General features: G+C 39.7%; 1 protein-coding gene across 1 annotated transcript in view; it reads right to left on the reverse strand.

Annotated features, from left to right (window-relative positions):
• The window catches only part of SLF1 (SMC5-SMC6 complex localization factor 1), a 61,524-nt gene that overhangs the window by 37,276 nt on the left and 7,346 nt on the right, over positions 1 to 16,902 (reverse strand). The window contains exons 4-6 of the mRNA XM_006019708.3: positions 9,980 to 10,142; positions 3,506 to 3,640; positions 687 to 740 (exon numbers count right to left, since the gene is read on the reverse strand). Of these exons, the coding sequence (XP_006019770.1) occupies positions 687 to 740; positions 3,506 to 3,640; positions 9,980 to 10,142 (352 nt within the window). The remainder of the gene's footprint in view (positions 1 to 686; positions 741 to 3,505; positions 3,641 to 9,979; positions 10,143 to 16,902) is intronic.

Raw genomic sequence — 16,902 nt, forward strand, 5'->3', positions numbered from 1 at the left:
TCTACTTCTTTACTTCTAGTCCTAGACTGCTATTTCAGATCCTATACATAAAGGTAAGTGTGACCTTCCTTTGTGTCGCTCAACAGATCTGTGAAACTCTATAGGGCAGCAACATTTAAGACATTTTCTCTCAAGAAAGGCTGGTAATGCTAAGAACAAAGTTTTCACATAGATGATTCTTAAATTAATTTTGCGGGGTGAGGAGGAGGAACGGAAAGGAGATCTGATACCCAGAAGGTGATTATATGATAGACTTTTCTCTGTGGCTATAGGGAACAGGAAAAGAAGCAATGGTCTTAAATTGCAGCAGGGGAAATTTATATGGGATATTAGGAAAAACTCTCTCACTGTGAAAGAGGTTAAGTATTGGAACACGATACCCAGAGATGGCGTAGAATCTCCATCCTTGCAAGTTTTTAAGATCAGGTTAGACACACACTTATTGGGAAGGTTTAGTCAGGATCCTGCTTTAAGGGGTTTCCTGTCCAGCCTTATTCCATGATTCTATAATGAACTTATATAAACACAAACTGTTATTTCTCTTTTCAAGAATATTATGTTAACTTCTTTGCAGAGGAAAAGTATCTTAGAAAAACATTTAAGTAGTTTAACAGAGAAAGCAAATTATATAAGTTTGAAAAAAAATAAATTTATGAAACACCTGCTCCTCTCAAAAAGCTCATTACCTCTGTATTGCATCCATTCAATTGGTCTATTTGAGTAGACTTCTGTTTCATTTTCTGTAAAACAGGTGGAAGTCAATGCTTAGGCTGTATACTAGCAAAATATTACATATAATGCCACAATAATATGTGCATGTGCGTGCGTGTAAACAGTGAACTAGTGGTTCAAAAATTAAAAAGTAAATTCAATATGAAGAGCGAGTTAGCTTTAGTTTTTTGACAGAAATTATATTTTTAAAACTTAAAAAGAATAGCACTGATGCCCTGGGCAAAGAATCTAGGCTTAATTCTTTCATTCTAAACTGTCCTGCAGTTTCAATTAAGCTGTTCTTAATGTTTTTTCCCCCCACTTATGTGATATGGAATCAATGTTATTAATTTTTGGTGTACTTAAGCGTAGTCTTCAGCATCTCTTCTATCTTTAGTTTATCAATGGTGAGAGAAAGTTTCTAGATTTATTCTGCAAAATCCTGGGATCCTATGAAGTGAATGGAACTACATATATTTAAAGTTATTATTAATTACTACATCTAGCTAACAGCTACTGCTACAGTAGTGTCCGTGTGTATTACAAAAAACGTATCTTTAAAGAGTGCCCCATAGGAATACCAGGTTCCACAAATAACTTTTGCATTCAACATTTATTTATAATGCTTCTTTAAAATACCTTTGATATTTTAACTATCTACAGCTAGCATTGGGAGAAAAGGGTGTATGTGTCAAGCAATAAAGTGGGCCAAATTAAACTTGCACTACTGGTTTTGTAGTACTGTCCAACTGGCAGCCCATGAGGGATTAAGTTTATGGCCCTTGAGCTCCTGCTTAGCTGCCACCACCCTCCCCGTAGCTCTAGCTACAAGAGCATCTGGGCTCCCTCTCCCTCCTTTGGCTTTTGCTGCTTGCCCCTGCTCCATGGGGCAGAGAAGTGCAGCGTGGTGCAGCTAGGGGAACTGAGGGTGAGCCTGGGACTGCGTGAGCATGTAAAATAGTGATGGGGGGTAGATATGGGCACGCAGTGCAGCTCTGGGGCCGGGGGCACCTGCAGAAGTACAGAAGGGATATAGGGAGGATCCATGTAGTGTGTGGCCTGTAGAGGCCCATGGCTTGCCCTGGTGCGTCCCCCAGCCACAAAGCATTCAGCCCCTAGCTACTTAGAAGTTGGACAGCCCTGTTGTACAGTAACAGGGATAATTGTCTATGAATGGAGAAGTATAAAGTATACATTTTATTGGCTTAGCTTTTCAATTCTCTGATCTGGTAGCTTTGTGTTAGGGACACTATGAGTAGTAACCCTTATTGTTTAAGAATCAAGCCTGCATATTTTGGTACTGTGGAAATATTTACGCTTTTTTCATGGTAACTATCGCAGAAAGCTACTAACACATATTATTTGAGATCAATACACTGTGTGGTAGTAATGTGTACTGATTCAATCAAAATAACTTATACCTTATTTTTCTGAATGTGAATTCATGTACTTAGTTGCTAACAGACTGTTCTATTACAGGGCTTTATTACAATTTAAATCGGTGATGTTAAAACAATAGATAGCATTAGATGATGTTTTCCTTGAGGGAAATTTTCAGCAATAACAATTCTGTACAGAACTCAGCAGAATGTTTGTCTGCTTATGGACATCTAAAGTTTAAGAACATGTTAATGTGATTTAGTTAGTTATTAAATCAATGATAATGGATGCCAAGGAGGGCATGACAGGAGATGTATCCAGATATACTTTCTTTATATGCTCTCCCTCTAAAGTATCCACTATTGCCACTGTTGGAGACAGGCCTATTTACTGTAAGAGACTGGTAGGTCTAGGTCCACCAGGAAACTATTGACATTCCTTAATCAAAGGGAGTTCAAAAAACAGACCCACAGTTGCCCAGGTTCCCACTGGCTAGGGTCTCCTTACTGGTTTGGTAGATAGCTAGTTTGGCCAGAGTCAGGAGGAGGTTGACCCAGAGGTCCTGGGATTTGGTTAAAAAAAAAGGTGTAGGAAGAAGTGTAAGTGTAGATGTAGCCAGAACCTCAGGAGATTCCTGAGGAGGCAATGGAGGGGCTGCAGCCTGGAACATTTGAGGTAGCCATGTGCCAAGGTCTCCCTCTGTTCACAAAAAGGGTAGGTGGTGGGAGAGTCAGAGAAGTATGCCAGATACACACCTATGCAGATGGCTTCATGCAGGAGATGCCAATCTAGGTCCCTGGTGGCTTGTGGGATTAGGGAAGAACACAGGCTGGTCCACCAAGGACTCTTCCCCTTGCCAAAGGTGTCCCACTATTTGGTGTCTGGGCAAAATACCAATGGCAGCATGGTGGACAGTGTGGAGCATGAGTGTACACAGCTAGTGCTGGTTGGCTGTGCAGAAGCAGACCAGTTTCATAGCCCCCAGCCTGCTGAGCTGGTGTGTCAGACATGGAATACTGGGCTAGATGGATCACTGATCTGACTCAGTATGGCACTTATGTTCTTATGTCCTTAACAGGTAGTTATAGGAAAACTAAAATTTAGTCCACATCTTTGTTGGACAGTTCAAAACCAAGCGAAAATATTATCAATTTCTATTCTTAACGTGGACATTTCTTATATCCCCTCATACTCATTAGACTTGTACTAAACAATTACCTCCGTTTGTCAAGCAACCCTATTAAACTAAATACACTATAGGATTCTTAATCTTTATGTTACCATTTATTGTTACAATTTCTGAAGGCCTTGAGAGACTAGTTTTCATGGTTATACATCTGTATTTTGAGGAGAAATAACAATTCCCAGTTATTTTTTATAACCAGAAATGTATACAATCCTGTCTCTCACTTACCTGAGCAAAATACATATGCTTTATTAATGCATGTTTCATTTCAACAAGGTGTATGTCAGATTCTGTATCTCTGGCTTCTTGTTCAGCTAGACAAGCGTTCACATGACTATCTTCAACAAAATTTTGTATTTCACTCTGTGCAGGGAGAAAATATATTATTTTAAATTTGAACATGGCATTTGCAGACAACAGCTTAAAGCAAGGTTTCTTAGTTTTCTGTTTGTTCTTTTAAAAATGTGTATAAAGAGAGTAGAGGACACCTCTCAGGCTACTGAATCCAGCCCCTGAGCTTCCAGGTTACTTTTTATTCACGAAGTCCTAAAAACTGTCCGTTCTAACACCCTGCAACTGCAAAGCACAATACAAAACCAAAAGTGCCTTGCCACGTGCCACAGAAAAAAACCCAGGAGAGACAAGGATACTGCCAACGCCCTGCTACTGTACTTGTACAGAAGTCATAGTTTAATATACCCTCAGAGGATCTTAGGAAGAGGACCATGTTTCCTGCTTATACAGCAAAGCAAAGGCCATCCCCCCACAATCCTGTCATGTTTGACCCAAGGAAAATACTTACTACTGACCTCAAACCCTAAAACTACACTAGCAGTTTCATAGCCACACCACACTGCTGCTTAAGGATCTTCCTTTCATCAACCAGTATGCACAGGACCCCCTCTTCTATTGACTCTGGTCTGAGTCCTCATCTCACAGCCAAAATTCTTGTTATCAGTCCCTAAATTCATGACTTGGAACTTTGAACCATTTTTCTATATGTGAATTTCTTAAAGTGCCAAAATAATATGCTAGATTGACACCCTTGGAAACAGAAACCTTTCATCATAAAGGAAAATATAGACTGGGCAGCCATTAGTATAAAATACCTTCAAAATCATCCTTCTAATTTATTCCAGCCCTGAATCTCTTTCTGTGCTGAATATGATAGCTTACATTAAAGACTTGATTTTGTCTTTGATTTGCCTAATACCACTGAATCTTTTTATAAAGGCCACTAAAAGAAATCAGATTTCAATTCCTTTCAGTTATTGCCAACATAGGATGACCTGAGCTGGCAACACAGATCTTAAGTGTTTTCTATCTTATTAACAGAATCTCCAAGCTATTCAGTCCCTTCATTTTCTCTCTACCTTGGGAATGAGATATTTCTTATACTTTCCACAGCAGAGTCTCATTTTGTAATTAAATACTGCCCAATACACAATACTGTCTGTAAAGTTACATGAAGTCCTTTTGTTCTGAGACAATTTCAAATTAAATTTAAGAACACTTACTATATAATCTAGTGGGTGAGAGGCAAGAGGCCTGATTACACTAAGCTTTATATTTTACATTGGAAACCAACCGACTGCCAAGGCTACCTCCATAGTACCAGCTTCCAGTGTAAGCGCACCACTAGCCAATCCCTTTTCAACTGTATCTGCACTGTCACCGACTAGGATGCACACCTTAAGGATCTGAAACAGGAATTCCTGCAAATACAGTACAATCCTAAAACTATAGCCACTAAAATCAACAAACCCAGACTTAGACATCGCTTCAACCTTCTACAATACCAACCCCAAAACAGGGACAACAGAATCCCTCTGGTTTTCACCTACACCCCACCAACCTGAACGCTTTAAAAATTGGCTTGAACAGGAAATTGTGGGACAAGAAATCATTCACAGATTGGATTGTGTGAAGTATGGTTTTAAGCTGTAGTTTTTGTGATTCCTTTTGTTTCTATGTTTGCTAATCCCAGAACTGCCATCTCCCCTGCCTTCTGTATTCAAATCACTCCTTCCATGTTATATACTGGTGTATGCATATCCTTTGACAGCATATGATGTAGGGACCTTGAGCTCACAAAAGCTTATGGCATATCTATCTCTGATTTAGTCTATAATAATGACATCGAACTCATCCAGGCCCCATATACTGGGAGAAAGTCATTGGGCTGGTCTGAGGGCTGGCTGGACTTACAACCAACCCTACCCCCTGTGCAGCACCTGCAGTGACAGGTCCAGCCCCAGGCCTTGCCGTGCATGTGGCGTGCATGCAGCCCATGGTAAGCAGCCTGGACTTGGAGCTACAGGAAGCACAGGAGGTTCATCTGGGGTGCCACATATAGCATATGTCCTGAACACCCCACCATGCTGCATGCAGTGCCAGGTCCAGCCTGTGTACTGGGGGAAGCACGTGTCCCATACTGGCCCTGTGTGCTGCATGTACAGGGAGCCTTGGGGCCAGTATACACTGCATGCAGGGCTGGACTGGCTGCATGTAACACTGGGGTCTGGCACACGTATGCTGCACATGGTGCCCCACCCAAATGGCCCTGCATACTGGCTCCTGCACAGCCCTATCCAGACCAGCCCTGCAGCCACTGCACAGGGCTGGTATGGCAGGGTGCCCTGTGCAGCTTGCATCTCAGACCCAACCCCTCTGCTGCATGCAGGGTGCCAAGTCCAGTGATCCACGGACTGGATCATATGGCTCCCACAGGTCCTATGTTTGATACCCCTGGTCTATATGGCTCTAATCTATCCTGCCCTCTGCAAGAATTTAAAGCGGTTTTATAGTTTCAGTTAAAGTAAATATGCCTCCCAAAACGTGACAGCACATTTATCTCACATATTTCATAGGTCTTTAAAGTGGGACAAAGAGTTTTAAATCTGTAGGATTCCAGGTCAAAGGGCTTTTTCCTGGGAGAAATTCAACATCTGTCAAGAGAAAGTGAAGAAAGAGGGCAGGGAACATGACTGTGTTGAGGTAGTCTCAAAAATGCTGGTTACAGATCAATAACCATCATTTCTTCAAGTGGCCAATGACCATTCCAACTCCTGGGATAGTTTAAGAATCAATATGACTATCCCTGGACAGGGGCATAAACAGACCTAGTTTGAAAGCAATTCTAATACTGCTTTACCAACCTGAGCTTTTCATTTGGATGCCAGATCTATGGAAAAAAATGTTTTTTTTAAAAATTTTATTGGGGTGGGGGAAAGGGGAGAGAGAGGTTTGTAAGAATTGTGACTCAAGCTCCAAGTGGTAGTGCTACAGGTTTCTAAATTTGAAATAATCTCAAACTTTTCTGAGAAGTATATACAAAATACCATAGTCCATGCTATCAAGTGAAGAATATGAGGATCAGATAGCACATCAGACCTTTCTGCTGGGTAAACAGATCAGCAATTACCGAGAGAGAGATGTGTTAGAAAATCTGATACACCTATTGCTATCTTGCCCATACTGGAGAAATGTAAATATCCACAGCCTTGATTTATTTTTCAGATAACACTCAGAACAAAAGGAATGGTTAAAACTTAGGGGAGACATACTTCCTGTCTGCTAGAAATGCATCAGATGCAGACTGTCTGTTCTTATCCCCAAGAAGCATTTTGAGCATCTGTAGTTGTCTTGTGATTAGGATTTTCTCTTGACACACCCCAAGAGTGTGTCTGGTCACTTAGAATTTTTGGTTATTTGGAATCAGAATCTGAGGTTTGGGTTTAGTTGAGGAGATGGATGCCTTCATCATGACTCTATCAAGCTCTTTAGCCCTGAGGGAGTAAAAGCTAAGGCTAGTCTTTCCATATTTAGATGTCTTATGGACCCAGACCCATATTAGTGCTTCCTGGGACATGCTGTCCTGGAGAAATTCTATGACTCTAAGAGTGAAAGTGCTGTATATGGAATAATAAGATGGCAAATGACCTTCTCCAAAGCAGGTCAGACAAAGCACATATGTGCATGAGGGTGGGAATACTGTAAGGAAAGGGGTGAACTTCCAGAACCTCTGTTCACGCCCGCAATCCAGAACTATGGATAAGTACTCAGGCTTGGCACATAACGATACAAGTAAACTAGAACAAATGCATGCAAGGATGATCAAAAGACCTAACTCTGTGTTTCTCAACTTTTTTAGGCCGGTGACCCTGTTTTCAAAGCAAAGAGAAAAATTCTCTCAGCCCTTTATATTCAACCAGAAAAATAAAAAAGAATATGCTACCTCTATGCTGCTACAAATACTACCTTATGCCTCACAAACTTTATTCCAAGGTTATCTTAAAAATGTTATTTTCTTTAAAACTGCAATAAAAAGCTTTCAGTTTCTTGTGATTTCAACAGTTTCTCATGACATTGTTGTAAGACCAATAAGTTGGATCTCTGTTTCCTATATTATCCTCTAACAGACAAAAATTATTTCAAAATGTATCTATGCATAATCTTTTAATTACTTGAATGTGAATTTCTTTTAATAAAGTCTTTTTTCTTCATAGCATACTAGCTTGCTGTCATAGGAGTTGTATGCAAATTCCACACTATATGCCTATAACAGAAATACTGCACAACCTTTCTCTCTCTCGCTTCGCATGCATTCCTCTTCTAAACCTTATACAGCAGTATGAATTGTTCTCCTTTGGCAATCCCTTGCAGTTGTGGATGATTGTCTTCCATGATTGTCTTGCGCATCTTCGCTGATTTTGACTTCAGTAAAGGTGATCCCACTGGATGCATTTATCCAGTTAGGAAGAAGGTAGACAGATTAAGTGTAGGGCACCGCTTCTAGTTCCCTCCTCATGTGAGGCGAGCAGAGTGGATCCTGAAAAGGGCTGCTCAGTTGTAGTTACAGCTGCCAAATCACATTCCTGCCTCATCTGAGTGTTAGAAGACCTTCTTATAACTGCTACCTTCATGCCAGTTCATGACTAGGACGTTCCAGAATTCACAATGCTGCTCCCGTTGTCACTAGTTGGTTGCCAAAGTGCTTTAAAAAAGTGGTGGAAAAGTAATTTTCATAGAAGAAGCCTATGCATGATTGCTTTTATTGTGGAGAAGCTGCTGCAACATCTGCTTTCACATGGTTCTCGACAGAACAGGATCTTAATCCAATTGCAAGGAGGCTAAAAAAACTGGATATCTCATTCCACTGCACCCTTTGTCTGCCTTGACAGCTATTGAGATTCTAATGTATTCTTCTGCCTGCTCCAATGTTGAAGACTTGTAGACCCATGGCTGGGGGCTGGACAGGCTTATTATAGTGGTGACCTATACTCACCATGTCACAGCACTGTCAAAGGATATATGTGGCTTTTCAGGAGGAAACCATTACCATCTACTGTCCCCATCCTGGTGGGTGGTTGCTGCCACGGCTTCCTCCTTGACTGCTTATTCGTCAGTTACCCCTGCTTATTTCACTGCTAAACTTCCCTGAAGGTTATTCCTCTTTCTGCCACTTGTGGAAGCATGCGCTGGTAATGCTCTGCTGTCAGATTGTTCTTCACCCAGGTCAGGAAAGGCAAAATAATTTCTCCTCAGGATAATTAAGATGATTTAAAAAAATCAGTCCAATTCAGTATGAAATACATGATCTTGCAGAAGTCTAGACTCTAGTATGCTGAAGTGTTAAGTTTCACTCAGTGGGAGCTAGGTTTACATATTTCAAGTTCCCATGCATACTGCATCTCTAGAAATACACTCCCTAGCTAGATACAGAGAAGAAAATGAAAATAAATCTAGCAGAGAAGAAAATGAAAGTAAATTTAGGTCTTTCATATTACATTATGGTATATTTGTTGGTAAAAATTTCAAAAACAAGAGGCACCAAAAATTTTTGCTTTGCTTCACAAAGAGACAAATGTGAAAATAAATGTCAATGAACATCTCAATGTGGGTAGATTCAAAACAGATTTAGCATCCCAGATTGCAACAGTTATAATTAGACATAATGGTTCAAATTTACCACTGGGAAGCTGCACTTGTTTTCAATACATTTCTGAACCACTACAGTTGACCATCATTTTAATATGTTCTGTATAAAAATATAGCAGAATTTATGTGTGTGTATGGAGAAAGCCAATAGCTAATCCTGTAGCATGAAGGTACAATTTGTAATGCAAAGAAATGCAGTGTCATATTTAGGGGGAGAAAATCCTATTTCCAGTTGAAAATTCTGTACTAAAACAAAGACGTTGGGTAAGGAAATAGCATTTTCATATGGACGTTTGCCAATAGTCAGTCTCACTTTTTTTACTCGTGATTATTTGAGTTATTTTCATGCATTTCTCAGGAGGAATTGACCTGCAGCTCTTCCACATATCATGCAGGTTAACGAATAATCTTAGTACAATGCATCAGCTAAAGAAGCAATAGGCAGGTGGACACACAGAGAAGAGAGAACAAAATATGCATGGCTAGTAATGCTGCTACTGGACTGATCCAAAATACCCATTTGGACACACAGGAAAAAATGAATACACGGTCTTTTCAATGACATCAGAAAAATAGCACATACTATTTAAAAAGCGTGGTATTTTAGAAAGTTGATGTTCTTTAAAGTGAATTTGAAAAAATTCAAGTTGTTAATAGTGTATGAAATATTATGCTGATTAGTTACAATATACTTCAGCTTTGACACAAATTTACAGCCCTGCTAATGAAACATCACTTTCAGCTCATGTTTAATTTACTTACCTCAAGAAGATAATCTCCTAGATATTGCACAGAATAATATGGAGCTTCAAAGAGGTGTTTCTCTCTTTCTGTAGTGAAGCGTTTATTATCAATGAACAGATGAGTAATCTCTCTCTCTGCATTTTGTGACTGATATATAGTTGCCTTTCCAGCTTCTAGAACCCTATATCAACATACATTTTGAAAGATGCAGTTACTGTAAATATTTTAATAGTGGTTTAAGTCAATTTTAATGTTCACAACCTACAACAGAAACACAAAATTAACAGCAAAACAGGTTACATGTGAATTTACCTTCTGTATCTTAGACAAATCAGAGTCCTAAGAAGGTATGTAATGCACCTAGACGAAATGCTGCCCTTATTTGCTTCATGTGAGGGAATATCAAGTGGAGTGGTAGGGAACACCACGTGTATTTTATAAAGATCAAACTCTTATAATTAAAGTAGTTATGGTGGTTTAAGTGCAATATATCCCAAAGTAATAATTAGTGGCATTTTATAAGAGCCAAGTCATCATTGTAATGGTTTAACAAAAAACAGGATACTGTATCTTGAACTGTACCAGGAAATTTTTATAATGTATAGTATGGCATCATAAGTGCGCATGTGCGCGCACACACACATACTACTGCATGACTGTCAGTACAGTTCGTCCCACCCAACATGATACATAGAGACAGCTCGCCTAATGTTTCTGACATTATTACGCTATTACATACGACAGATCTTCCCAGTAGTTATCTTCCAGAAATGTACTGCTGCAGTAAGTTATGTTTCTAAGAAAAGATGACAGATAACAGAGGGGAGCAGGGGCAAAAGGACTCTTCTGAATTGTTGAATGCATATATTATGGTAAAAATTGGAGAGCCAAAACATCTTGGTCTCACCCACTTATAGATAGATCCACCAGTTAGAAGTCCATACTACGAAAAACAAGTAAGAAAAATGGTGCTGTAAAGGACAGGGGCATGAGAAAAACTAATCCTTTCTGAAAGTTAGTATTGCTTTACTATGACTGAAGGATTCATTTCCTAAAGACAAAAACATCTACCTTGCTATGTTTTCTCTATGAATAAGAAGATTTCATTTTCTGTAGAAAACAGTCTGGAAAAAATATAGATTACCTAGTACAAACAACTCCCAGTTTTATTGTCTTGCTGGTATAATGCCTGTTAAAAGTTACCTTTACGGTTAGCAATACAAAGGTGTATAAGACAGCAATTAAAGTAAGCTCTCATGAGGATTTGCAGCTGTTTAGGATTCCAGTGGGAGAATGGTATTTTTTAGAGGTAAAACATGAAGGTATTCATCCAGCCCCAGGACAGTGAAGATAGTAAACTCGTCCAATGAGCTATGGAAATATAATCTTTCCCTTCTAGTAAAGAATGCCTTGGTTGGAAAGCCTAGAAGTAGCAGTCTGTAGCCATGCCTCATCACAGCAAAGAAAGTAGAACAGTGCTTCTGTTCACTCATTGTGGGAGGACTCTGCAATGGAATACCCTAAGACAGGGATAGGCAACCTTTTCTGGCTGCATGATCCACCCTAGATTGGAGGCAGGCAGATGGGCAAGCGCTAGGACACTTCCACTGCCTCTGTCACTGCTTGTCTCCCTGGCACCACAGGGAAAGCACCTGCAGCCAGCTGGCAGTTCTCCCTGCAGCAGCATGGGGAGAGTGCCCAAAGAGACAGTGCTCATTTGTCCCTGCTGTCAGCTGTGGTAAAGAAATGAGAAAGATATGACCAAACACCAACGTGAGAGCAAGCCGTGCTCATAGCATGGGGAGGAGGAGTGATGGGCGCTGTTAGCAGTGTTCCCGCTCGTGCTGATTGGCAGGGGGCGGGCAGACGCTGCCCGGTTAAAAGGGGAGCGCGCCAAAACAACGGGGGGGGGGACCCGCGTAATATCAGAGAGGACTGATCACCCTCGCCGGAGGTCCTGTGTCCACGAAAACCTGGACGTCCCCATCACGATTTGGTATACCATCTGAGTATATTTAAGAGCTCCCGAAGAATCGGCGAACTAGATTCCTGATACAGCTGTACGAGATTGTTGCCTGAAATAGTGAGTAAAGCGATTTTCTTATCTCACTGCCTCCCCGGTGTGTTTCTGTCAACGGAGGGAGAGACAGAAGAAGAAGGAAAGGCCCGAACCCTTTTGTCCCCGACCTACTCGAGTGGATTGGGCTCAACCACCCATAGTTAGGCTGCACATCAGCCTGGGGAGAGTGCCTTCAGAAGGTGTTCCCACTGCCAAATGCTGCTGAAGCCCCGCACCTGTGGGCCAGATCCAAAGGTTTCACATGCCATAGGTTGCTGGGCCAAGCTCTAAAACCACAGGATTGAGACAAGTAGCAATTTACTTTCCCTAAGGAGAACCAAATCTGCCTATATACATCCTCTGGCATCAAATGCAGCAATAAAACTAGATTGCTGATTTAGGTAACAGCATCACAGGACAAACCTGTTTCTCCACATTAAAAAGAAAGAAATTATGCCACTTAATACATTAGACATTAATGGTTCCTCCTCTTCCCTCCTTTGTGATTTCATCATGACTCATCATTTGTGAATGCAAGCTTAATACTGTCACAAAGAGGTTTCGGGCTACCAATAAACTAAAGAAATATTGAAGGTGAAGGTAAACAGGCTTGAGTTTATTATGGCACAGGTTAGGGGATAACTGTACAAGGTGACATGTGACCTAAAAAAATAAGCTTATGTCAGAAAACTAAATTTGGTTTTCTAGAGGAAAATGCCATTGCAATTATATTGAAAGAAGCTGGGCTTAAAACGCTCAGAGAAGTTTGAGTAAAATAGAAATTTATACTAAGTTGTGAAAGTGAGTCTTTACAGTCCTACAAACACACAAAAATACTAAGAAAGCAGTATATAAACTTGAGTAAAGCCTTGCTTAGTAAGCAACAATCCTGAACTTGTACAACTCTTCAGTTTCTGTGGACTGAATTGTAAAACTATAAGTAGAAAATTTAGAATTGTAATAAGATGTTAGAACTGGACTGAACTAATTTATCCTTGGTATAGGGATACAGGCTTAACATTGCTTAAACCTGGTTTAGCTATATTTTACTGACCCCCTCAAGATATTTGTATCCATTTAATCACAGCAGTTTTAGATGTTAAGAATAGAGGGTAAATATACAGTAAAAGTTTTTGGTTTCCACACAGACGTCTCCCTTCCTCTGTACGCTTTTTCCCCCCTGGCCCTCATGGTCTCCTTCTCTGTCCTACCATAATATACCAAATATATCAATTTGTCTCTCTACCCTCCACTTTTCTATGTGTACATTTCCTTCTTGTACTCATTAATAAATCTCTGTATATCCATATCTATTTTTTATTCTAAATCTCTCCCTCACAGCAAAAAACCCAATACAGTAGTCACCTGTGAAACTGCACATGAACTACAGTGTTTACCCAACAACTATCAGGAGCAAAACCATCAGAGTAAGCAGGGTGGATTTGATTTAAATCAAATCAATTTAAATCACTGGCCAGGAAGCCTCAATTTAATCACTATTTTCTACAAAAAAGAGCATTCTTGTTGTTTGATATAACCTTTGTTCAAGGCTATGGAAATAGGCTTCAGGATAGTCAGCATATGTTCTACATATCTCTTTAGCCCAATGTTTTAGAACTTTGGCTATGACAATTCCATCTAATTTTTCCTCATTTTGTTCACAAATTGTCATCAGATTAGGTCAGTTTTCAATACACCATTCAAAACAGCCCACTACTGGGTTCCATCACAGTTAGTTTGGTTCCTCCTGCTTTCTTCAGAGCAGCTGCTGCAAAGTAGTGGTTATGGAAGTATTTTGCAATTTCAGCAAAATTCTGCTCAAACTGTTACTTTTTGTTTTGACTGCCCCTCTCTCCTTGCATTTATTTACAGACTCCTCCTCCTTGCCCAGATCTACTCCACCCCACCAATCTTCTATTCATTTAACTTCTTGAAACTTCGCACTTCTAGAGAGAGGTACAAGCTTGACTCTGTGTACAGGTAACTTTCAGAGAGACAAGAGGGCTGATGGGTAGGTAACCAGGTCTGTTATCTCATCTCCATATACTGCTGTTAACAAGAATGTTATCTCCAGGGACACAAATCCACAGTTTGAGAACTGAAACTAAGCATTGCAGAGATGCTTAATGGTACCTTCTTGATTGAGCACTGAGTCCCAGTGGGTAGAGTACTTTTCTTTAATCTAATCTTTACTAATCTGTAGAGGAGCCTCTGGGAACCCCATAAAATTGGGCTCCATATTCCATGGCCTGTTGTGACTTATGTATAAAACTTTTCTAAAAAGGTTACATGGATACATTGTCTCAAATAGTATATAATTAGAAGTTATAAAATCCCTATTTCATGATTATATCTTTGAACTTTAACATATCTTAAATTAATACAATCTTTATATAGATTTATTAAAAAAAACATTTTAACAAAAAGAATATGATTTAATTAAAAAAAATATTTAAATCAATTTGTTTGATTTTTTTAAAAAAATCATTGATTTTTATCCACCCTGAGAGGAAGATAGTGCTAAGAAGAACGACAGATAGCACCATAGAGTTTGCTTTCTGGAGTTTTCTGTTTTTGATGGATGAAATGGGTGTAAGGATAGACTTTTATTAGTAGATGGTAAGGATGGTAAATCCAAAAAAGATGACACAGATTCTTCCAATTTTCTGCCCAACTTAAATTCTGACAACCTGTATTCCAGTATTTCATTACTGTCGTGAATCAGAGCAGCCGCCGGCAGCTTGTCTGACTCACACACCGGAGTGTTTAGATTTAGAGCTCGGCAGGCGGGTAATTGATGGATGGAGTGGAATTAACCAGGCACAGACACGTGTAGGTTACAGGAGTTTGTTTACTTACGTCGCCTAGATAGTAATGATGACGCAGGCGAGCCTTTGTTCCGTTACAGCTTCGGTTACAGAGTTGAGTACACGCATATAGCTTCGGTTACAGAGTTGAGTACACGCACGCAAGTCAGGTTACAACGAGATAATGACGGACGTGGCGCCGGAATGAACGGTCGGGCTTGCAAGACTTTCTACGTCAATATTTTACGCTGACGGGGTGATTGATTAGGAATTGATCAATTTCCCAATTCTCTGGTGACAAGCACATGTGTTTCCTGTGAGATCCCCAGAGCTCTCCGACTTGAGCGGAAACCGTTAAACTATTTATAGGCAGAGGTGTTTGACAGAGATGCCCAATCGTGAACCGTTATATGGAATCTTTAATTTTTGGCAGGTGGCAGCTCTTTGTCTCCTCAAGTTACAAGGTAGTGGGTTAGGTTTTTCTACCTGTTACGTGTGGCTATGTGTGAGGAGCTTACGCTTATTTTTGGACCAATTATATATAGTTTCCCCTAGCATTTTATTTCAGCTGACCAATTATCTACAGTACTCTGGCCGCGTTTTGTTTCAAGGAATTTTTGGCAGGGATGTCTTTTAACCCTTAATCGTCAAAATGAGGATGATTTGAATGGTATCTCTTGCTCAGTGACATGGGCACAATTTAATTGGGTTGTGACAATTACAACTTTCTAAAACAGCGTAAACTTGATCGATAACGGCAGTTCATATGAGGCTACTACAAGAAGCCTTGTAAATCTCTAATTTACTTATGTTTAAACTTCAAGATACAGATATACAAGGAAGCCAAAAGACAGAAAACACAACTTTTGAAAACTGCTCTAGTCAACTCAAGGCAGAAATGGGGATGCAGCAAATCTCTTATTTTCAGAGTTCTATTATTTAATCTACACAACTTAATTTCATAGAAGAAAATGATATTAAAAAGATTCAAAAATACAAAATGAACAAGATTTTGCCTTGTTTTATAAATGGCTTAGATGAAAACTGGAGGACATCATGCGCCACTATAAGGTAAGCTTATACCCAAAACTCTGTAGTTTGCAGCATGCTTATTGCCACATTAATAAGATCTCTGACTGGGGAGACAGAAAGGTTTTGTACTCCCAGTCAGAGCAGTTTTGTATCGGGGCAGTACTACACTAACATTTGCTAGAAGCAGAAGAGGAGGAGGCATTATATAATATTTTTCATTATGAAAAAAATTAACAGACAGTTCACTTATATAGTAAAATTCCTTCCTACTCACTCATGTCATTCAGAGACCCAGCTGTGCCGGTGGCAACAGCTGGATGTGGTCCAAAAGGCACTTTCAACTTGCTTTTCATGAAAAAGTGCATGTATCTTAAAATATTGAAGCCGATCCCAATTTATTTTAAAACAGAAAGCAGATAGAAGCCTAAATTCCTGCCATTTCACTGTTGTCTTAAGTCTTTCTTCCTTCTCTTACCAGCCTCTTTTTCCCTCTCCATTTACCAAAATGGAAATAAGTTGGGTTTAAATTCTGAGGCTCCAGCTGTGTACCACTTTGAGCTCTTTCATAGGTGTATCATTATGAAAAGGTCCGAGTCAGTCTGATTTTGCCCACGCTCAGACTGACGGTATAAAAAAATCACTATCTCAAGCTACATCACCAGTTCCTTTAGCTTTCTTCTCTTTACCACTGCCCTTATCTTTCCTCTACATTTTAGGCAAACTGCTAAACGGTAAAAGGACATATTCATCTTGGCTTAATATTCAGTGGTGAATGTAGCTGCCTAATTACCAAAGAAGCAGCTAACTATTTCTCTGGATTTAAGTTAACACTGACTTAAATGGAAACAGATTTAGGTTCTTTCTTATTTTTAACAAGGTCTGCTACCTCACAGCTGTTTATTAAAACAGTTCAAATACAACCATAATGGACACTTTATCATTAGACTTTAAGATGGTAATTCCCAAAGAACTTTGGGAAATGGCCTGCCCTTTGAGGTTAAGATGTGCTATTATTCTAACATAGTCTTATCATACAACACAGT

This window comes from Alligator sinensis, unplaced genomic scaffold (genome assembly GCF_000455745.1).
Source record: "Alligator sinensis unplaced genomic scaffold, ASM45574v1 scaffold223_1, whole genome shotgun sequence".
Lineage (NCBI taxonomy): Eukaryota > Metazoa > Chordata > Crocodylia > Alligatoridae > Alligator > Alligator sinensis.